At 38.9% G+C, this 24,317-nt stretch overlaps 1 protein-coding gene across 4 annotated transcripts; it reads left to right on the top strand.

The window, feature by feature from the left end:
- Positions 1–26: 26 nt before the first annotated feature.
- Positions 27–24,077, top strand: Blm (Bloom syndrome helicase). 4 transcript variants are annotated; one of them, XM_053755843.2, is made up of 21 exons: positions 27–249; positions 351–436; positions 891–937; positions 1,324–1,482; positions 6,066–6,338; positions 6,602–7,775; positions 8,096–8,251; positions 8,936–9,048; positions 9,949–10,127; positions 10,956–11,121; positions 11,603–11,727; positions 12,966–13,125; positions 13,610–13,802; positions 14,770–14,966; positions 15,250–15,446; positions 16,579–16,713; positions 17,670–17,828; positions 18,677–18,867; positions 19,552–19,738; positions 22,752–22,921; positions 23,509–24,077. In XM_053755843.2, the coding sequence occupies exons 1-21, from the start codon at positions 158–160 to the stop codon at positions 23,580–23,582; spliced, it is 4,233 nt and encodes a 1,410-aa protein (XP_053611818.1). In that variant the 5' UTR covers positions 27–157; the 3' UTR covers positions 23,583–24,077. The 4 variants fall into 4 exon arrangements, with proteins under 4 accessions (XP_053611818.1, XP_053611817.1, XP_053611819.1 ...); XM_053755842.2 differs by having other exon boundaries at positions 348–436; XM_053755844.2 differs by lacking the exons at positions 27–249; positions 351–436; positions 891–937; positions 1,324–1,482 and adding an exon at positions 1,503–3,267.
- The last annotated feature ends 240 nt before the right edge of the window (positions 24,078–24,317 follow it).

Below are 24,317 nucleotides of genomic sequence, written 5' to 3'. Positions count from 1 at the left end.
TGTCAATGTCTATTGTCTTGTTAGTCATCCGTCAATCAACTAATAATGTGTCATGATTATCATAGCTCTACTGGAAATAAATAGCGCGAATATTTTTATTTAATCCATTATTTTTTTCTTGCTATCATTAGTTAGTGGTTTAAAATAAAACCTATTAATGTCGTCCCAAAAGGCTTTAGACAAAAAATATTCTCTACTGAATTTTGTGAAGAAAACTACTAGAGATTCTAGCAGAAGCAACAGTCCCAGGTTTTGTTTACGTTCGAAAATACGAATACATATTTGTGTTACCTTTTATGGATTTATGAAGCACAAGATGATTCAAATAAACAAACGTTATGTTTCAGTAGCAATAATGAGCCGACAACAGAAAAAAAATCTAAATTTGTCTGGAAATCAAAATCCTCCGTCACTGCCACTCCACCTGCGAATTCCTGTAAGTATTACTTCCAAAACTATTTACTATCTATAATTAAATATATTAAATAAATTATATATAAATATCACATTAAGTTATTATGTAGCCTGTAGATGTAAAAATGTGTGAAATAAATAAGTTTACAATGCAACCTATATCTCAAATCCAATGAAATAGTAAAAACAACTTACATAATAAATTATAATAACAGCTTGGAAGCTTGTTTTAAAGTTCATTGTTTGACGACCTCAGTGGCGCAGTAATAAAGTGCTTGCCTGAACCGAGAGGTTCCGGGTTCGATCCCGGTCGGGTCATGATGGAAAATTATCTTTTTCTGATTGGCCTGGGTCTTGGATGATTATCTATATATGTATATGTTATCAAATATAGTATTGTTGAGTTAGTATCCCAAGTCTAGAACTTCTGTGTAATTTGACCTAATATATTTATTTATTTATTTAATTGTTTTTAGGGACACCACCATTCAAGAAAGTGACCAATGACAACCCACATTCTACTGTAAGTATACAATAAATTTATGACATTATTTGTCAAAGCCATGTTTCATGTTTAATTTTGAATTGTATACCTATAGCATTTCTCATAAAGCCCTAAACTACTGGCATTTCAGAACAACCACTGCTGAGAAGAAATGCCAAAATAATATAATTTAAAAAGTTGTTTTTTACTTTTATTTTCTCTAATAGAATAAACAAATACAAAGTTTGTAAACCACATGACCAAAACAGGTGGAAGAGATGCTTCTCTTGACCATGTGGTTTCTAGAAAAGGAAGGGTGTCCTGCTGGACACCCTTCCTTTTCTATTAAATACATACATCCCCTTCTCTACACTCTAGGATAAGCAGGTGTGTGAGTAGCCTTCCTAAAATTACTTTTATTGCAGCGCTCACTGAGTCAGAAAGAAAACCAAGTTGAAGTATCACCAAGTGTATTGCCCAGTGTAAAGTCAAACAACAAGCTGGAAGCTTTGAAGAACAATGAGTATACTAACAGAATTCAAGATGATGATCTTAGTAATGATATATTTGATGCTATGGATGTGGTTAGTATTGGTTGAGACTTATTTATTTATTGTCTTTTGTAAGGAATCTGCATTTTTTTCAAGCTAAGATCTCTCTTCAAGTTTGTGGCTGTGACATACCAATATGCCTAGCTTAAAAAATAAATCTTTACATTATAATGATTTTACAACCGACCACCTTCTTGACATAAACCTTTGGAAATTCTGTTATCGCTGTTGTTGCTATCAAAGCTATTCTTATCCCTTAGCATTTAATTTCCACAGGGGAATATGAATTGGTAATATCAGTCAGCGCGCGCGCGTCGTCAAGGTCGAGCGTGTGCATAGTCTCCGTTTGCGCCGGCGTCGCTAATCGTATTGTGACAATGGCTTCGAATGTTATGAAATGTACGGGTTGTAACCTGGTGATATGTGAAGTGTTGGCTTTTGTAAAAAACAAACTTGATGTGATGGACGAAGACAGTTTAAGTAAAATATGTGTTACGGCGTTTTCGCCAGAAGAGCTTCTTAGTGCAAAGAAATTGTTATTTGACTCCATACCGACGGGAAAGCGGCCAAAAGTACATAAAGGAGATAAGAAAACACAACGGGACATAGAGGATATTATCATGCTTCTAAAGCAGACTGATCCGGAAAATATTCCTATTTTTGTGGCCCGTGATCTTCACAAACTACCGCCAATTACGTTCGACCACGTAGATGTGACCCGACTACTTAAAGATATATTGGTGCTGAAGGAAGAACTTATAGCAGTAAAGGGCAGCTATGTCACAATGGACACCTTCAATATATTACAAAGTCAAGTTGAGGCATTAAAACCCCCGAAAGTTGGAAGCGGAATTAGTGACGATTTTTGCAACATAAATATGAGGAGAGGAGGTCATCGTTTAAACGATTATCACTATGAAAGTGGGCCGATGGGTATACATCATTTCCCAGAGTCTAGTCCAAATGGTGACGATAATAGTACAATAATTAATACAAGACCACCTGACCAATCGTTTGTAAATTCATACAGAGACATTATCTGTACAAACGTGAGTCATAACCGTAACGGACAAAACGAAGATAAGTCAAGTGCGCCTTCAATACCGCGAACGTCGGATCAGGTGGTCAGTACGATGATTGCGACGACTAACGGTAAGGACTGCATTCCAAGTGATGCGCAAACAAAACAGCAAATGACACCGTGCACTATTGCGAGTACAATGGAACCGATGACACATACAGTTACCGCTATTGCGCACTCATCACAGCGTATGTGCCAACAAGATTCCTGTTCGTTAGCTGAAGTTGTAAAGGCGCCTGGTGAATGGAAAGCTGAAAGTTTATCTGAAGAATGGAAAACAGTTCAAAAGAAAAGGCTGAGAAACAGAATCGTTAACAGAATTGTGGGCAAAAAAGGGATCGCAACTACAGAGCCCGACGGAAAGTTTAGAGCAGCTGACATAAAAATACCATTGTTTATTTACAATGTAGACAAGTCTACTACCGTGAATGATATAATGTCACATGTATACAGCAAGTCGCAAATTAATATTACGCTGCAGAAACTGGCCCTTAAGAACGACAGAGGATATAATGCGTACAAAATTTTTGTACCTAAACACAAGTTGGATATATTCCTAAATGAAAATTTTTGGCCTGAAGGTGTATTGTTTAGGCGTTTTGTGGACTTCACAAGATCCAAAATGAAAAATATGGCGGAACAAGAACAAAATGGATAGTACACCGGAAAAACAGCGGTGGACCTATCGTCGGGAGTGCTGCGTGGTCGGCCGTACGGTGGCGTGGCGATCCTGTGGCGTAAGTCCCTGTTTCCATGTGTCTCAGTAATACAGTGCCAAAGTGATAGATTAACGGGTATTAAAGTTTCTATGTGTGATAGTTCGATGATAATAATAACAATGTATATGCCTACTGACGAACGTAATAACTTAGTCGAGTTCGTTGCAATTTTAGGTGAAATATGTGCTATTATAGAAAATGAAAGCGTGGACCTGGTTTATATATTGGGCGATTTTAATGCACATCCCGGCGCGCCTTTTTTCAGTGAGCTTAAGGACTATTGTGAGGAGCAACAAGTATGTTTATTGGACACTGAACTCCTGCCACCTGATTCATATACTTTTGTGAGTGATAGTCACGGGTGTTGTAGGTGGCTTGATCATTGCGTGACTTCGTTAGCAGCTAGACAGACTGTTGAGAGTGCAAAAATTCATTATGACGTTTTTTGGTCAGACCACCTACCGTTAGAAATAGTTTGTAATCTACAACATTGTATACCGAAGGTGTCAGTCGACAGTTATGTGCTTAATAATTCAAGAAAAGGTGTTATATGGGGTGAGAGAGATCAGTCGCAAATACATGAATACCATAATTTATGTCATAGCAAATTAAAAATGATTGATTTTCCTAGTGAACTTACATATTGCGCTGATAAGTTATGTGATGACGTTGAACATAGAACTGTGATAGATAAGTTGTATAAATCAATTGTAACAGTGCTTGTAGAGGCTTCAGTATATTCCTTTAAGGGAGCGGCAAAAAGGAGGGAAAGCTACGTCACGGGCTGGAATAAACATGTTCGGCAGGCTCAGCAAAAAGCTAGAGTGTGTTTTAGGGAGTGGCGTCTGAATGGTAAACCAAGGGAGGGGGTGATTTATGAAACGATGTGTAATAGTAGAAGAGAATTTAAATCAAAGTTGAAATACTGTCTTAAACACAAAGAGCAGATAAAGATGGATATAATAGCTGGCCATCATAAGTCTAAAAATTTTTCAGAATTTTGGAAAGCCACTAATAAACTTACTCCTAAAGTAAATATTCCAGTTAGTGTGGATGGGGTTAGTACGCCTCGTGACGTAGCCAACCTCTTTAGAAGCCATTTTAAGGTGGAACCGCGTTTGGGTCCGAAGGACTGTGAGCGGATGCTCGAGGCTGGGAAGCAAGCCTCTGATGACCCTCCAATTAAAATAACTAATGCTGAAATAGTCAAAGTTATCAAGCATATGTCTAGGGGAAGGTCACCGGGGCATGATGGTCTCAGCATCGAGCATCTGCAACACGCGGGTGTTCACCTACCCAGAGTATTGTCCATGTTGTTTACCTTCTGTCTGCGTCATAACTACTTACCTCCTGACTTAATGAAGACCATTGTAGTTCCTATAGTTAAAAATAAGACAGGTGACGCCTCGGACAAGGGTAACTATAGGCCCATATCACTTGCGACGATCCTGGCTAAGGTGCTGGATGGTGTGCTTAACAGGTATTTAAGTCAAAACGTGTCACTACATGATGCTCAGTTTGGCTTTCGATCTGGGATGTCTACCGAATCTGCTGTACTGTGCCTTAAGCATACTGTCCGGTACTACACCGATAGGAATACACCTGTGTTCGCATGCTTCCTGGACTTGTCAAAAGCATTTGAGATGGTCTCATACAATATCCTATGGAACAAAATGAAAACCAAGACTGATTTGCCTCCGGAAATCATTAATATGTTCAGGTATTGGTATGAAAATCAAAGCAATCTTGTCAGGTGGGCGGGCGAGTATTCGGAAGAATATAAAATGATGTGTGGAGTGAGGCAGGGGGGGCTTACCTCACCTACTTTGTTTAATCTATATGTCAATGGACTGATTGAGGAACTCAGCAGCGCGGGTGTCGGTTGTTCGGTGGATGGCTGTTTTATTAACAACATTAGTTACGCGGATGACATGGTGCTGCTGGGTCCCTCCGTCAGCTCATTGAGAACGCTGTTGAGTATTTGTGAAAAGTATGCCCTGACCCATGGGCTCAGGTACAACGTGAGTAAAAGCGAGGTAGTAGTTTTTAAATCAGGTAGTAAAACGTACCAAATTCCTCTGAATCACTCTGAATGGAGCTGTCTTACAGCAAGTCCCTAAATTCAAGTACTTGGGTCACTGGGTCACCGAGAATTTATCTGACGACATGGACATTGATAGGGAACGCAGAGCATTGTCGGTAAGGGGCAATATGCTGTCCCGTAGGTTTGTACGCTGCTCACGAGAAGTCAAGGTTATGCTTTTTAAAAGTTACTGCCAAACATTATACACGTGCAACCTATGGTGCAATTATACCAAAAAAGCCTACAATGCTTTGCGGGTCCAGTACAACAACAGCTTCAGGGGTCTGTTGGGGCTGCACTGGCGCTGCAGTGCCTCAGGAATGTTTGCCGAGCACAGCACAGACAGCTTCCAAGCGGTGCTTCGTAAAAGAGTTGCCTCCCTGTGGTCACGGGTAAGGTGCAGTAACAACACGCTCCTGAGGGTGGTGTCAAAGAGGGTAGATAGCCCAATACTCAAGTCCTGGGCATCGTTACATGTCCAAAACGATAACCCCCATTTTAAATTCTACTAACATAGTTGTCTAAGTTTCTTACTAATATAATATGGACTTGTATTGTATATGTGCATAGTCTGAAATAAATTTTTTCATTTCATTTCATTTCAATATTCTAGGATGCAAACCGCATGCCACAGCAAGTTTGTTGACTGTGCAATACATTGCAAACCTTGCTTCTTCCCGATAAAGAGAGCTCTCTTTAAATACATTAGCTAATGAAAAATGCTGTCTTCCAGGATGATGAAATGAACTGCCTCCCAGATATGTTCCCGTCCAATCAAAAACCTGCACCTGAGAAATCTGATAGATCTGTAAGAATAAGTTCCACACCCTCTCCTCCTAAAAGCAAACAGAATACAGTAAGTCCAGAAAAAGAAAAGAATTTAAAAACTCCAGACAAAATAAGCCCACAGAGAGACAAAGATCCCTTGAAGAACTTGAGACTTGATGACTCAATATCTAAGTTTTTGAACAAAGTATCACAAAATCCAGCATTGAAGAAGTTAAAGGTAAGCATATAAAAAATTATGCTTGCAAAAATTGGGTACTAATTGTATTTTATGTTTTTTCCATATCACAAAATCCATTTTATTCACAGTATTATGCTTTTTGTACTTATAACACTGTAATATATTTTTAGACTAGCTAGAATAGTCTAGTTAGTTAAAAAATATTACAGTGTTATGAGTGTACTAGTGTATAGGCATAGGAGTTTTGAGAAAAAAATGGCTTGTTTCCTTTCTGTAAGTACATTTGAAAATATTTTTTGTAGGATAAAAGTGCCTTAAAACACCAAGAAATAGACAACTGCAAAACAATGTATATAGAACTCTTAGAGAAAATAAGCAATGCCTTCGACAGAATTCCAAACTGCATCAAAGAGAAATTTCCTGGTTATGACAGCAGAACATATGCTAAACTGAAACATTTGAAAACTAAATTAAAGGCCGCAATAGAGCAAAAACCTGAAGAAGAAGAATTAACACAAGTAATAGACTCTCCAGTCAACGACGATAATGATTATAAAACAAATGGTTATGAAAGTCCCTCACTGTTAAACAGTAATGATGATTTAAATGACTTTGATCTTGAAACCAATCACATTCGTGGCACCAAGCATTTAAATACTGATACACTTAATAAAACGGATATGAAAACATCAACACCTGATCCCATCAATTTCGACAGACTGCCTAGCACAAGCAAGAATATATACTCAGACTTGATAGCTAAGAAATCTTTATCATTTGATGCATTTTCACCTTGTAACTCTACTGTGAATTTGGAAAGTAAAAATTCGGGAATTTTAGATTTAGATACACCAGAAGCAAATAAAAGCAAAGGCAAATTTGTATTTAAAAAACCTTCAAAGACAGCGGAAGAACTTAGCAGTAAATCCACGCCAGCGAGGGATGTTCCTTCTAATACTTTGGAAAGACTGAAGAATGCTTCAGAGAAATTGAAGCCACTAGTTGACAAGCAACCAACTAAAATAACTCCGGTGGGCAACAGCTCTGTTCAATTCCAACCTCCACAGTTTAGTAAAAGTTCGTTGCTTAATTTGAATAAACCTTGCACAATAGTTTCTCCTATAGTCAAAGATGATTCAGTATCAGAATATGAGGAAGAAGATTATGAAGTCCCAGTAGATATGGAGGAAGATGTGGACTTGTTAACACAGACTAGAGATAGTGTTATAAATATCAGTGATTCGAATGCTAGCTCGAATATTGAACTGATTAATAATAAAGAGATTCCAATAGATGATGATGGCTGGCCCGAGTATAGGATTGAAGATTTTGAGGATGATTTTGAGCTGGCTAGCAAAGAGAAAGATAATGATGTGATCAATTTGATGGAGCAGACTGTGATCAGTGATGATAAGAAGCCTAAGTATGAAGGGATGGGAGATTTTCATGCTGGCACAAAGAATGATGGAATTACCGGTAAGTTTGTCAAATTTATTACAAATGTGTCTTTTAATTCGTCAATTATCAATATAATCAAGATGACGACCTAATGATTGTCATACGGGACTGCTACACTGGAGGTACTATCTCCGGTCAAGTCAATATGGAAAATGGTCTTTTTCAGATTGACCTGGGATGTATAGAATATAACATCGTTGAGTTAGTATCCCATAACTGTATACATGTATTTATTTATTTAATTTAATTAAGCTTCTATTTTTAAACACCTTAGAATTTTTTTCGGGACAGTCTGACCTGTGTGAAATTATCTTAAACCGTTCCATTATTTTGTGCAGGGGAATTCGACGGTTTAAATTACCCGCACTCGGAGCTCATGATGGAGATGTTCAAGGAAAAGTTTGGTCTGAAGACGTTCCGCCCCAACCAGCTGCAGGTCATCAATGCTACTCTATTAGGCAACGATTGCTTCGTGCTCATGCCTACAGGAGGGGGTAAGTTTTACTACTTCATCCTTTATGGTTCAACTAGCTGCGCCCCGGGACTTCGCTTCCAGGTTATTTTCTACCCGTATACGAAATTTCATAACAATCGGTTCAGTAGATATAATGCGTGAAAAGGTAACAAACAAACTTTCGCATTTATAATATTATATTTGGGATGTAAATGCAATTGGCTTTTTTAAATTGTTCTTATTGAGTCTGAGGCAAACATAGCATTTCCTAGGAGGGTTGACGTCAGGGTTGACGTCTGAAATCACGACTGAATTAAAAAAAAAAAAAAGAGTCACAGTCCCAATTGAAATCGGGAATACGCAAAGATGACAGAGAGAGACATGTTTCTGTCATCTATGTTGTGACATGTACTAACGCCCCGTCCCTGCTTCGCTCGTGTAAAACCATGAGAAATTACACACCTAAACCTTCCTCTAGAATCACTTTTATCTATTTAGAAAAACGGTATCAAAATCCGTTGCGTAGTTTTAAAGATTTTAGCATACCTAGGGACATATATACAGAAACTGTTTTTAGGATATGATGATGATTAAGTATTATGAGTTCGCCGTATCACGTATAAACCTATGTAGGTTTTTGTTGGTGGTGCTTGTGTTTTTCATATAAAAATATTGTAACTTAAATAAAGAAATAAAAAAATCAATAAATTCTCTATGTTCGCAGGTAAATCCTTGTGTTACCAACTGCCTGCAGTGCTGACCCCTGGGGTCACCATAGTGGTGTCTCCGCTGAAGTCGCTCATCTTGGACCAGGTCAACAAGCTGCTCTCGCTCGATGTTAGTATCCTGTTTGTTTTACTTTTTGAGTTAAAATATTAATTTGTTGTGTGGCGAATCCTGTTTAATAATCTTATCTGTCTGTCATTCTAACTTCATTCTAACTTTTGTCGAAACTTCATACAATGTTTATGTTGTCTATCGATGGACATGAAAACGACGGAGTGCGACTGAGCAATGGGGCATGGCTCTAAGGTGGTCATGTATATTCATTCAGTTGATGTAATCTCTTTATTAAGTAATTGTAAAAAGGAATAGGTTAAACACGTCTTGTCAAGTGACGTATGCGTCTTGACAGCATAACGTAATGAACGTAATGTTTAACAATTAAATTGTGGTCTTAGTTTGTGCGTGCGTTAAAAAAGCGTTTATGCCCGCACGAACGAGGGATTAAAATCGAACCTGGTTCACATATTTATAAGGCTGTACTCATAATACCCTGTGGAAAAGCAAAGATCTTGCATTACTAATTGTCGCACAGCATCAATATTTTGTTGTACCACTACCGATTTAGGACGACCCTCCTTAATTTCATCCGTGAGCATAGACCGTCCACGTTGAAATTCCTTAAACCAATAATACACAGTGGTTTTCGATGGTGCTTCATCTCCAAAAGTTAAAATCAGTTGTTCGATGCACTGTTTTTGAGTTAATCCACGCCGAAAATCATAATAAATCATCGCGCGAAAATGTTCACGAGTTAAATCCATGGCAATGAAGACAAGCTATTTTCAAAATTGGCGCCAATTGAAAAAAACAAATGACAGGGACATGAAAAATATTTATTCTCTAGCCGAAGAGTTCTATTTTCAAATGTTGTAATTACTTTTTAAATATTCTAGAATTATTGGCCAGTTCCGGATACATAAATAGCAGCCCTCGTACATGTTGTATACGTAGATCCCCGCCGGCCACCTGTCGGGCGACGTGTCGGCGGCGGCGGGCGCGGACGTGTACCACAAGCTGTCGCTGCGGGAGCCGCAGCTCAAGCTGCTCTACGTCACGCCCGAGAAGATCAGCAGCTCGCCCAAGTTCCAGAACATGCTGGACTCGCTCTACTCCAGGGGCAAGATAGCTAGGTGAGGAAATTATTAATATTTCATGCGTTTGGCCGCAGTCGGATGCATGTAACTAGTTGTTCGCCGCGAACTTAGACCTCGCGAACACAATCAATTTGTTACAAAGTTGTGAATATTTCATAAACTACTGAACCGATTTTGTTGCCCCACGAACTTAAAAATTATATTGGCATATCCTACATACCTTTTAAATTAAATCGAATTGAAGTTATGGTGTACAAACATACATACATAGTTTTTTTTGCCCCTTTTTTAGTACAATCTTAGACCTCGCTCGCTTCGCTCGCTCGTTCAATTAATAGTGAAGAATTTAGGAATTAATAATGAAGAAACGTAATGTTTCTTTCCACTCCAAATTCGACAGCACTAGTGTTATAATAGACTTAGAGTCGAAAATTGTATATCACATGCATGTATTTATCACTACATGCTCTTGTCGGTGCAGCATTCGCCGCACCTCATCTTCGGCTTTACTTTGAAGGTCTCGATACGACACGATGCCTTCTCTTTCAGTTGGTTCACTTAACACTTGTTACGTCGTCTTGGACCCCTTTCCTTCAATAATAATACATATTTATTTACCAGAATCATGTACAACGTTGTTTAGTCTAAAAAAAAACTAATTGTTATTAACATTTTGAAAATTAAGCAAAAACGCAAAAATGGATCTGTGACTCCCTACACTAGGCCTAAGCCTGTCGCGTGAAAGCCAAATGTCGCGGTAACAAATAGTAACTCGATGCATTTTTTTTTGTTAAATAAAGCGTCGCGTCGTATCAAGTGGTCAATATTTTTTACAAGTAACAAAATACATGGATTCGGGCTCAGATTTGTGATAGACGAGGCGCACTGCGTGTCGCAGTGGGGACACGACTTCCGTCCGGACTACAAGCGGCTGTTCATGCTGCGCGAGCGCTTCCCCGCCACGCCCGTCATGGCGCTCACCGCCACCGCCACGCCGCGCGTACGCATGGACATACTGCATCAGCTCAAGGTATCGTCTCTCACTCTCACTCTCTCTCTCATCTGAACTTTATCTCGGTTTCTTCCTCAGCCTTTGAGTTGAGCCCGGGGTCCGCTTCCCTACTTTTTCAACGCCAATTCGCACGGTCGTTGTCAGACAAGATCAAAGAGAGAAAAAAAACATAATTCAAAAGCGTAACAACTTTCATATCGCCGCTTCGCCGCTTTTAGTATTGGCAATCTCTATGTAACTTATGGGCGCCTGGTACCTCATCCAGACTGTTAAAAGTAATTTCAAAATTTGCAGCACTTTGCGAGTTAATTTTTTTATAAAAGTGTCATCTATTATAGACATCGTGTATTTAAGTATACCCATAACAGATGTCATCAAAATTGGTCCAATGGTTTAGGAGTTTCCCATGCGTTTAAATGTCTTTGTCACACGAATTTTGTTAGAGAAATAGCAGTAGGGGGGCATCTCTGTATTTACTTCATATTTTTAATGTTTCAAGGTGACGAACTGCAAATGGTTCCTGTGCAGCTTCAACCGGCCCAACCTGCAGTACAGGATTTTGGAGAAGAAACCCAAGAGCATCAACCAGGAAGTGGCCAATATCATCAAGGAGAAATTCTTCAGGTAAATATTTCGGTAGATGAATGCGAGATTTTAAACCGTAATAAAATTCACCATCATTTATTTTTGATCAATAATTCAAATCTGAAAAACATAAAATCTGGTCCAATAATTTAACGAGGCATTGGAAACATTACCCTATATTATTTGTTTTTTTTTTACGTGGTTCAAAATCTTTTTAAATGTCACTATTTATGAATGAATGAAAAATTATGTAAGTATTCAAGTAACCAATACTCACAAATTTGTTAGTACACTTAAGCTATGTTAGTATGTAATTAATAAGATTAATATTTAAATAAAATTAACAATTCGGTATGTAAAGCAAAATATATACTATGTTGATTCCAAAACCATTTCGAGATCTTAGCATAGTAAACTATATTTTACAATTAAAAGTCCAGAAAAACACCTGATGGTATATATTTTTAACATTAAAGAAAAAAATAGTTGACCCTCAATGACCTCTAAAAGGTAGCCTGAATGCATTAGTTTTCAAGTCCTTCCAAAAAGAAAAAGTCAATGTGTCAAAAACTGACACAAATAAAACAGTTTCTTTGTTGCTATTGTACGATTAATTTTACCTCTGAATTCGACCATTGCTTACCCCCCTGGACTGACTGATATTTATCCCACACATTGACTACTGCTTTTTACAGTCTTCTTTTTATCTTCTTTTTACAGTTTCATTGACTAAAATAAACACTTTTTGTCGACTGTTCGTAGCACTATTTCTACACGTCGGAACAAAGCATTTAGCATTGAGCGTCTTTGACCGATTCATTTTTATAGCGTCTCGTGGTCCCGTTCCCAAATCAAGCAATTCACAGAACAAACAAAAGTACTCAAGTTCCCTTAATAATTTTATCAATATCAAAACCTTGATTTGATCTTCAAACAAATATCAATGTCATTCCGTCCGCCTCCATTGGCGAGGTGAGGCTGTCACAAGTTCTGACTACTTTTCACGAATACGATTAATTTTTTTTAAATTAAATAAAAAAAATATCTAGAGCGAACTTTTTCGAGCGAGCGAAAATTAAAAAATACCCAAATTAGTTTCTTAAAATAGATTATTCTTTAAGAAAAAAATATAAAATAAAAAACTAAAAATGTACTTTACATACCGAATGTAGACCATTCCTGCATTTATGTTATTTATTTATTTAAGCTATATATATATTTATATTTCGATAGGTATAGTATTATTTTCTGCAAACTTAGATCTTTCGTGTCTTCAGGGACTCCGGCATAGTGTACTGCCTCTCTCGCAAGGAATGTGACACGCTAAGCGGCGACCTTCGTAAAGTGGGCATCCAGGCGGCTGCTTACCATGCGGGGCTCAGTGACAAGAAGAGGGAGACGGTACAAGCGAGCTGGGTCGCCGATAGGGTCAAAGTGGTAATTTTTAAATTACATTTTCATTAAATATTACTAGAATTTTATTTTGGTTGTTACACGTGTCACACATGTTTTTTAAAACTAATCAAAAAAGCGTCTCAATATTCATATAATTTACTAGAGTATAGTCCCGGCATTGCCCGGGAAAAACCGTAATAAAAAAGTAACCTATGTTACTTCTGAAGTATTGTCTGTCTCTGTGCCAAATTTCATTAAAACTGACCCAGTAGTTTTTTAGTGTATTCAGTACAACAAACAAAAATATAAATCTTTTCTTTTTGTAATATTAGTATGGATTTAGTTTATCTGTCAGATTACAATAGGTATATTTTATCAGAAAGTGTCCAATTCACAATGAGCCCGCGAGGTGGGTCATGGCCCAAACTCCTTATCCAAGGAAAGCCAGTGCCCCAGCAGTGGGTGTTTAAATGGCTGTTGATTCTAATCACCAGAAAGTGATAAAACAGGCCCTAATTGTTTTAAGATCTGCGCCACGGTAGCGTTCGGCATGGGCGTGGACAAGGCGGACGTGCGCTTCGTGATCCACCACAGCATGCCCAAATCCGTGGAGGGCTACTACCAGGAGGCCGGTCGAGCAGGCAGGGACGGGGAGCCAGCCACGTGTGTGCTGTACTACTCCTACACTGATGTCATCCGGTATAGGAGGCTTTTGGACAGTGAGTATTAGCGTTAGACCACGGGAACTATCATTGCCACTACGTGACTACTTCTATTGATTGTAATAGTTGACACGTTTGTGATTTACGCCATTTCTTGAAGAATATAAAATTGTTGTATGATTGTTTATGTTACATATTGGAATCATCGTATCTTATTTACCCAAATGTACAACAATGAGTCAGTTTCCCGAAACCGAACAGACGATATTACGAAACAGCAGATTCAGCACCTCGGACCGCAGTGGGGAAAATGAAGCATCTCATCTCATCGTCGGGCTGTCGTATTTCAACCGCCGAAGCTCGCGGTCACGTAGATTTAATTTATTTTGTTTTATTCATGTAATCGATCGTGATTATTCGGAATAAATCTATATATCCTTAATTATTGTAGTTTTTAAAAACACTCCAACTGCGTCTAGCGACGTAACTTGCGCAAATCAATCGTGAACATCGCAGAACAAAGTGAGGTCTCTAAAAATATATTTAAATAGTTATAAAAAATATTAGGCTTTGTTTTTTTAAATATTGCCAGTATCTATTTGGCTTTTGTCTTTATTTTAATTTGAAATATATTAAGTGAAGAATCAAAAGCAGCGATTCCAATGTTGGTTGGCTTGGTTCCAACCAAAACTGTTTTATGGCAACGCATTTTAGCAACATATCGACTACTACCATTAAATCTCATTTCCACCAATAATCCTGCTACACGGCTATCGGGATACGGTCCTTTTCTAAAGATAGATAAGGAGAATGGACACCACGCAGGGTCAACGCGGATTGGTGGGCTTCGACGACTGCTATTATAACCGGGAACCAACGACTTAACGTGCCTTCTGAAGTACGGAGTATTTGTAGATAACACATTTTCGGTCACCCATCCAAGATTTGATCGTCACTATCACAGGTGTGCGCTAACCACTGCACCGTAAATAAAGTGATATAAGTGAATATATGTTGTGTATAGTGGAACGCAACACGACCCCGGAAGCGAAGCGGGTTCACATCGAGAACCTGCTGCGGATGGTGGAGGTGTGCGAGTCCGTGGTGGAGTGTCGCCGGTCGCAGGTGCTGCAGTACCTGGGGGAGAGCTTCCCTCGGGAGCTCTGTGTGCGCGCGCGCAACAGCGCCTGCGACAACTGTCTCATGAAACAGAATTATAAGGTATCTATAGTCTTCTTTTTTTATAGCTGCGCTCTGAAGCTTCACTCTCATGGGAATTTCAGGATTATATTTTACCTGTGTACTAAATATCGTGACATTCGATTTAGGAGATTTTGCGTAAAAGAGAAACGAACATACATACATTATGTATAATTCGGGGCTTAGCAGTCGTTCAGGAAAGCTAATCTATTTATTTTAATAATAATAAAAAAGTTTTATCAATTATGGAATGCAAAAATTCATGAAAGGTCATGCATGCAATATATTGTTGTTTGAATCCCAGCCCGTGGACGTGACGGAGGAGTGCAAGTTGATAGTGCGCACAGTGCGCGACGTGGCGGGTGCGGGGGCGGGGGCGGGGGCGGGGGCGGGGGCGGGGGCGGGGGGCGCGCGCTACACGCTGCTGCACGTGGCGGACGCGCTGCGCGGCTCAGCGCACGCGCGCCTCGCGCCGCTGCAGCAGACGCCCATACACGGACGGTCAGTCAATGCTCACGTCACCTCACCTCACTTTACTGCTTCATCTGTCGATCGCGCAACATCGGGACGCGATAAACGAACAATTGTTTAACCGACACATTTGCACCGGTTCGTAAGATAGATAAATTCAAATCAATTACTCGTACAGTAGGACCCTTGTCCTTATGTTAGATAATCCTGTCCCGGGACACTGAGAAACACACACACAAGCCGAGCGCAGGCGCACGTCCGATCCGTACTGACGGTCGACGGCTATCCCCTCTATTGGTGTTTGTGAGACGATATAAATATCTATTAAAGAATATATCGTAGATCATTTTCAATGGAGAAAATAATAAATTGTAAATATTTATTCAAGAAACATGAATGAACACTTCTCTCTCATCTTCGCGTATTCTATTCTATTCTAAAGATTTGATTGACAAAAATTACCATACAGTTTTGAAGATTTTGTTATGATTTTCAACCACAATCCATTATCAGAATGCTATTATTGCCTATCAGCTGTTAAGGCTATATGTCTCTTAATCACCTCGTGGATCGTAGAACAGCCATGAGTGGATATGGAGTGGTCCTATTCTAGCCACATGCGGCAAACATACTTATGTTTGCCGTATGAAGTATTGTATGAAGTGTATACTTATACACTTCATTCACACATTACAAATTGAAGAAATTAGAAAGTAAATATATAAAATTAGTTTATTTTTCTCTCTAATTTATATTTGAATTGGGTACATTTAGGGTACATAGCAAAACCCTGTGGAACCAACACTGTAGAGAACTAATGCCTGAGATCGGCGGATAAGATCCTTGTGTGTTAGTAAATTACTTTCACAGAAGTTATAAACATCAATTGTCAACCATACCAGTCTGGGAGTGGAATAACACAGAATATGCCAGCTGCTCCTAAGTAAAAGGACTTTAAACCGGAGTTTCACCTAGCAACCTGTCAATGTTTTGCCAGCATTCTGGGCACGTTGCCTCGGTGCGGCGCGTTTGAGGAGGTTTTTTAGGTTTTTTTTTGTGTTCTTTTAATTTAATGTTTTGGCTAACAGTAGGACTTAAATATCTAGTTCAAAAAATATGACAAATTACATGAAGTAGGACTAATTTCTGGTTTATTTTTCAGTTGTAAAGCGTGGCAACGCAACGACCCTCAGCGGCTGCTGCGTCAGATGGTGGTCCGCGGGCTGCTGGCTGAGAAGCTGGTTGTCAGCAACGACATCGCCAGCGCTTATCTTATACTGGGGCATAATGTTGACAAGTGAGTATAACTAAATATTATTATTATTATAACAATATATCATTAAATCACATATATTTTAAATATTGTTAGTTAATAACATTTCTGAGTATTATAATACGGATATGATGATATACGAATATGTTTAAAATACGGATGCTCAAATTTTTAACGAAAATATGTGCCAGCTACTGTTACACGAGCTTGTAGCTGGAAACTGGCATGCAAGTGTGCAATTTAGTTAGTGTAAGATTTGATGGGTAAAATCTTGCAAGTCGCGATGCACGGTCTTGACATTTTACACAACGATCAAGACTTAAAGATGGAACTGGATCGGCTTGACGACTCTCTCATCCAAGCGTTTTCTCGATTTTTTCCTCAGCCGATGGGTATCGGAGCCCAATCTACGTTTTCCAAATTTTTCGTCTCCACTTCACACGGTCATCAGCATCGCTAGTTACAATACAAAACTCATTATTACACTAAAAGTGAAATATACAGAAAAGAAATATCAACATACAAAATAAATAAATAGCACAAAGGCGGACTTATCGCTAAAGCGATCTCAGTCAACCTTGGGGTGGGAGGAAACGACGATGAAAAAACGGTGTAGTTGACGCAGCAAATAAAAGTGAATTGTAGGACTGTTGTGTGAAAAAAAGACATTATTGAAAACCTTATGTGATGTTCAACCTCATGTGATGTTCAATCTCATGTGATGTTCAACCTTCTGTGATGTTCAATCTTATGTAATGTTCAACGTCATGTGATGTTCAACTTCATGTGATGTTCAATCTTATGTAATGTTCAACGTCATGTGATGTTCAACCTCATGTGATGTTCAATCTTATGTAATGTTCAACGTCATGTGATGTTCAACCTCATGTGATGTTCAATCTTATGTAATGTTCAACGTCATGTGATGTTCAACCTCATGTGATGTTCAATCTTATGTGATGAAAAACCTCTGGCTTTAGACTAATGAACGGCGGTCAGAGGGTGTTGTTCCCGATGAAGGTGTCGCAGAAGCCGAAGCTAACGGCGGCGCAGCCCGCGCCCGCGCGCGCGTCTGCCGTGGACGAGCTCGTGCGCCGGCTGGAGGACCGCTGCTACGCTGATCTCGTCGAGGCTTGCAGGTCACTTACTATTTTTCACATCTTCAAAGAATTCATTATTCTCTCGTCGTAGAAAAATTCAAATTATAGTACAGTTATTTCAGCCTCCAACAATCTTAATCGAGACGACTGACATATACATTCAGGGCCCTTAACTTGTATATAAAACACTATCAGAGAATTTCTAATATATAGTGACTAATATATAACAAGTAAATGGGAAAAAATACACTCGCCGCGACAACTTCAGAACCGAAAGAAAAAGTTGAAGCACGAAAGACTATTTGTACCTTTTGTAGATCTATACTTTCAACACACTCGCTAATCTTATCGTTGTTGTTATGTCGATCCGAAATAGTCGACAAAAATATAATAATTTAGACTGAATAGCTACAACAATGGCGTTGTCATATATTAATTTTAGTTTCTTATATTTATGCATAAAACATTGTTTTTTAAAGTAATACAATGATAGTTAGGTTTGTTGGGAACAAATAAATTATTTGATGTAAACAAATGGTTTGAAAAGCGGAATTTATAACTATTTATTTCTCATATTAAAATAAAAAAAGTTTTATTTTTAGGCTTGCATTGTTTTACAAGCTTTTATTTAACATGCAATGTTGTAACATTGTTTTACATGTATAAAATTAATTTGTAACTAACCTGATAGAAAATTCGTGACGAGCGAGTTTAACATTTTTTACCCATTACAAAAAGTGTACAACGCCTGAACTTTTGAACGGCTGAACAGATTTATGATCAAAAACATCTAAGAACCACCGCCCAAAAATTAGCTATCAAATAAATAAAAAAACCGCATCCAAATCGGTTCACCCGTTGATGACCTATCCACACGAACACTACAGAGAGATGGCCCAGGCGCGCGGCGCCTCGCTGGGCGCGGTGCTGCCGCAGGCGGCGCTGCGGGCGCTGGCGCGGCGCCTGCCCGACGCTGAGCACGAGTTCCTCGCGCTGCCGCACGTCACGCGCGCCAACTACCACAAGTACGGCGTCAAGCTGCTGCAGATCACCTCCGCCTATGCCATCGAGAAAATGGGTGAGATCGCCCTTACATATTACAAAATGAAATTCCTCCACCGCGTCTGTCTGTCTAGTGGCGATAAACTCAAAAGCTACCGCACGGGTTTTCATGCGATTTTCACCAATAGATACGAGTGATTCCTGAGGAAGGTTTAGGGGTATAGTTTATTATGATTTTACCCGAGCGAAGCCGGGATGGGCGGATAGTCGTTTCTAAAGTTTTATTTTTTGGAATACTTTGTCTTACCTGGATCTAGTCTGCCTAGGCTCCGGACACAAGTTGGACGAAACAAAGAAGACGTGTCCTGGTGATGCCTCTTCTAACCATGGCTCACTTACTGTGACGCCTTGGGTGCGAACACCTGCACTGAAGGAGCTGTATGACGCCACTGATAATGCGACAGTGGTATAGTATTGACCCACGCAAATTTGGCAGAGTCGACACGCTAAGTTAGCAATGTCGTCTATATAATGCAAAATTAAATCATCAGTAAAATATACTTAATTTTTTACATGAATACCATTTTTTTAACAAAAATGGTGTCATCCTGTATGTTTATTCCACCGCGTATTCTTCACATGTACTTTGGAAGTCGGCAATAAACTTAGTTTTTTTGATGTTAATAAGTGATGTTTATTATCCTAAGTTGAATAAAATATTTTATATTTAAATTTTAATATTAACTTGTTCGTCTCCCAGGTCTCTTCATGCAATACCAGGACGAGCTGGAACAAGCGAAGCCCTCACCCAAGACGAGCGACTTCCACGATGACGACGGATCCGGATCCGGATCCGACACGGACTGGGGCCGCTTGGGCCGCAGTGCGGATACCAGCACCACTTCTACTAGAGGGAGGAAAACTTATAGAGGGGGCGTTAGAAAGAAGTAAGTTAACAGGTTATAGGCTACGTCTTAAAGCATTGAAAGAACACGCGAGTCTTAAGCTTTTTTTCTAATTCACACTGGCCATTTGGAAACTCATATTTTTTTTATTCATATTTTTTTATTTTCTATTTTTTAAATTCACTTCTTGCCCTTGACATACATAAATGCCCTTAAAACATGCACCAGCGCACTATACCAAATAGTGTTACATCTGTATCCTTTACCTTACATATTATAAGACAAAGTCCACTGCTGCGTCTGTCTGTCGTTCTTAACTGCACTGATTTTCATGCGGTTTTCACCAATAAATAGTGTGATTCCCGAAAAAGGTTTAGGGGTATAATTTATTATGTTTTTACCTGAGCGGGACGGGCATGTACCTATATTTGATAAATAAATTATTTATGCATTGATTGATCGGGAAGCTGTGAGGTTTTCCCGACCGCTGGTGGGATTTCTGTCGTATCTCCCACCTAATCTTCGGACCAAACATACTCTTTTTATTTGCGAATCGAAATGGCAGTCGAAATGCATGCTTTCCTGGCGAGGTCGCCATATGATAATAGGATGGTTCGTATTTTATTTACATACTAGCTTTTGCCCGCGGCTTCGCCCGCGTATATTTCTCACGGTAACATGAAGATGAAAGGCACCCTATGTCCTCTATATTTCAAACTATAAATGCAAAATTTCAAGAAGTTTGGTTGAGTTAGATGGAGTGAAGAGCTAACAAATAAACTTACTTTCGTATTTATAATATTAGTTAGGATAGGATTGGGATCATAGATAAAATAAATATTACGATATTAGTTGAGATCGATAAACTGGAATAGGATTGAAAAAAATCTGAAAAATTATTTTAGGACTTTGTTGTATGGAATATTGCTTGCTCTCCCAATTGGAAACTAAACAAATTCTGAGCACTGGACACTCGCAAACATACTACAGGCCATGGGAAACGCATGACCGTTTCAGATGTACTTCTGCAACCTTCTGTGTTTCTCAATGGAAAATTAATGGTAATTATTGGGCTGGAAGCCAGAAGTGCTTTGTTCTGTATCCACGACTGTATGAATGGATAAATAAAGCAATGCAATATTGCAGAGTCATTCCTAGCAAATCCCACAGGAATAATACTTTTTAGTTGCCCTTCTTCGTACTTCGTTCGACTGATATGTGAAATTTCAAGATTTGTTAAGTAAATAAAGTGTGAAGAGGTACAAACTACCAAACAAACAAACGTGCTTTCACGGTTTTGTGTCGGGTTCGGAGTCAATAAATATCACGGGAACTGTCAAAAACCTACATACACTGCGCCATCTACTGATTTTTATAATATTAAAATTCAAAATATTTATTGGCAGTCTTTTATCGCAAATCCCACGGCAATGGATTTGGATAGTTTGGAAATGTAAATCTAAAATTTCATGGCGCATACTTCTAAATTGAAGAAGTTTCATACAATCTTGCAAATCTTATTTCACGCCCTTAGGGAAAGAATTTTCAAAATTCCTTTTTCAGCGGACGTCTCCTATCCATAATCTACCTTCCTGCCAAATTTAATCTTTATTGATTTGAAATTAACATAGTAGCGCCACCTATAAGCGACAGGTTTTTCGCAAATCGCCACGGGAATAGTTTTTTGTTGCCTCAGTAGCCTCAAATCTACCTTGTCTTGATAATCGTCTAAGTACAGAGTATATTTGCAGAAATTTTGGAACGCACCAATGAACTATTTAGATGATAAACATGGCTATGAATTTTAAAGGCGAACGCTCGTGAAGGACGAACGCTCCTTCTAAAATTAAGTTGGCTCCAAAAAACATCGTTTAGAGCGCGCTATTGTAGACCTAGTTTTGATTGCGGATGTTCTCCATATAACAACTATTCCAGTGGCAGTCCAACTTTGCCTGATGAACAACACATTCCTTTGGGATCTCCGTGCCATTCCGAAGCAGGACATTGCGGGCATATTAAGTATGTTTATTGAGCCAAGTTGAGAAAAGTCATATATTTTATTGATATAGATCGAGAGGCAGCATCCAAACATGATTCCCTTTCAAAAGAGTCTCAAATAGTGGGATCTAGACGATGCAATCTTGGAACGCTGTGAAGCTAAACGCTCATCACGATCCGGTCGACTTTCTGTCAACCTTCTCAAGCATGCGTAGAAACGGAAGAAAGATTAGATAAATAAATAAATATATTAGGACAAATCACTCAGATTGTGCTAGCCCCAAAGTAAGTTCTAGACTTGTGTTATGGGATACCAACTCAACGATACTATATTTTATAACAAATACATAAACATCCGAGACCCGGGCCTATCAGAAAAAGATCATTTTACATCATGACCCGACTGGGGTTCGAACCCGGGACCTCTTGGTTCAGAGGCAAGAACTTTACCACTGCGCCACCGAGGTAGTCAAATCGATCGTCGTCAAACTATAATTATTATATATTTGACGATTTTATTTTCAATTTTATGAGTTCACATGTGGCGCCATCTATTATCAGGTAGTAAAACTAATTATCTGTATTTTTCTTATAGAAATTTTAACTAAAATTTTCGTAATTAATACTTTGACAATAAATATATACAAACTTGTTTTTGAAACTTCAACCTAAAGATACTTATAAGAACGTAAATCTAAAATTGTACGTGCCTCACTTCAAAAATAACAAAAATTTCATACTAACTTCTACTCCCTATTTCTCACCTATCGGGATAGGATTTCGGGATACAAAGTAGCCTATATTTTAATCCAGGCCACATTCTATCTCTGTGCCGAATTTCATGCAGATCCGTTCATTAGATTTTGTGTGATGCGCTTACAAACATACAGACAGACAGACAAAAAATCTAAAAAAAATTGTTTTGTCTTCTATTGACCGTAAATAGTCCTCTCCTATTTATTTTTCGTAAATATCTCCTATATACAGACATAGTCCAGTACAGTTTTATTATATGTATAGATTACATATGGAGAAATGTATTCTTCGACTTTTGAAGGTTCCGTCGCAAGAAGGGCACTTCGTCAGCTAAGAAGAAGGCTATCGCGAAGTCGTACAGCCGCGGGCGCGGCGCCGCCAGTGCTGGAAGGGGCGGATCCAGCGCTGGAAGGGGCGCATCCAGCGCTGGATGGGGCGGATCCAGCGCGGGCGGCTCCAAGGGCTTCGCTGGTAATGTTCTTGTTTCACTGGTGCTTCGAGTTTGGTGGCGCAGTGGTATGCGCTTGATTTGCGATCGTGGTGGTTAAGTAACTTTTGAATTGTTCGCTCATTGGTTGCGTGACCAAAAATTTATAATTTTGAGCTAGGCTGCCGCCCCTGCAGTGAGACTATCAAAAATGGTCATGATGCTGACTGAACCTTCCAAACTAACATAGACTATTGCGACGAATATAATAGTTAAGGTAGTTTTTTCTATACTTACCACCGATGATTATTGCGACCTATCTGATGGTAAGTGGTCACCGCAGCCTATCTATATTTTTCTTAGTCTTTGATGAAAACATAGTTGTTTGGCATATTTGGACAAATCACACAGATTGAGCTAGCCCCAAAGTAAGTATAATATTATAACAAATACAATATAATATAGATAAACATCCAAGACACGGGCCAATCAGAAAAAGATCATTTTTCCATCGTGACCCGACTTTGGATCGATCCCGGGACCTCTCGGTTCAGTGGCAAGAACTTTACCACTGCGACACCGAGGTCGTAATAAATAAATAAATAAATAAATAAATAGAACATTGTCCCAGGGCCGGGCAACAAGCTGGGCTGCATGCCGCCGCCGCGGCCCGGCGTGGCCGCGAGCGCCGCGCGTCTGCTGTGACCGCACTGCCGCGGCTACACGCGGACCATGTGACAACATTATCACGTATCCTTCAAACGTCCCCCATTCACGGAGCTCGTGTCAACTACTTGTACTTTATCCGGGGACGTTAGTAAAAGCAATTTTATAGGAAGGCTTTTGTGAACTTATACATGTCATGATGGACGGTATAGTGAAATTAATTTGAATCACTCGTTGTCCAAAAGCGCATGTGTAACATAAATGTAGGTCCGTCTAGAGATTGACCATTAATGTGTGTTTTTTCCAAAAGTAAAGTAAATGTACGTCTAAAAATATCACATGACAATCTACCTACTAATATTAAAATATCGAAGTCTTCTTGTGAAATAGTAATGTATTAACAAACTTATGAGAATTGCTCGCTGGCCGAGCTAAAAATATGTTCACATTTGTATTCATTTTGTAATTTATAATACCTCTAAAACCAACCCAACGAATAATATTATAATAAATTTCATTGATTTTGATTGTTAATGTTTCGTTTCATTATAGTAAATAAATAAATAAATATATTAGGACACATCACACAGATTGAGCTAGCTCCAAAGTAAGTTGGAGACTTGTGTTATGGAATACTAACTCAACGATACTATATTTTATAACAAATACATATATAGATAAACATCTAAAACCCGGGCCAATCAGAAAAAGATCATTTTCCATCATGACCCGACCGGGGATCAAACCTCTCGGTTCAGAGGCAAGCACTTTACC

Source organism: Plodia interpunctella, chromosome 15 (assembly GCF_027563975.2).
Source record: "Plodia interpunctella isolate USDA-ARS_2022_Savannah chromosome 15, ilPloInte3.2, whole genome shotgun sequence".
In the NCBI taxonomy this organism is placed as follows: domain Eukaryota; kingdom Metazoa; phylum Arthropoda; class Insecta; order Lepidoptera; family Pyralidae; genus Plodia; species Plodia interpunctella.
This window is presented reverse-complemented; position numbering and strand designations above follow the sequence as displayed.

Excerpts from the sequence above, each read along its gene's own strand:
- Blm (XM_053755842.2), top strand. The coding sequence starts at position 158 with ATGTCGTCCCAAAAGGCTTTAGACAAAAAATATTCTCTACTGAATTTT. Across the intron at positions 437-890 it reads CACTCCACCTGCGAATTCCT|GGACACCACCATTCAAGAAA; the intron begins GTAAGTATTACT and ends AATTGTTTTTAG. Across the intron at positions 11,728-12,965 it reads ATCAAGGAGAAATTCTTCAG|GGACTCCGGCATAGTGTACT; the intron begins GTAAATATTTCG and ends TCGTGTCTTCAG.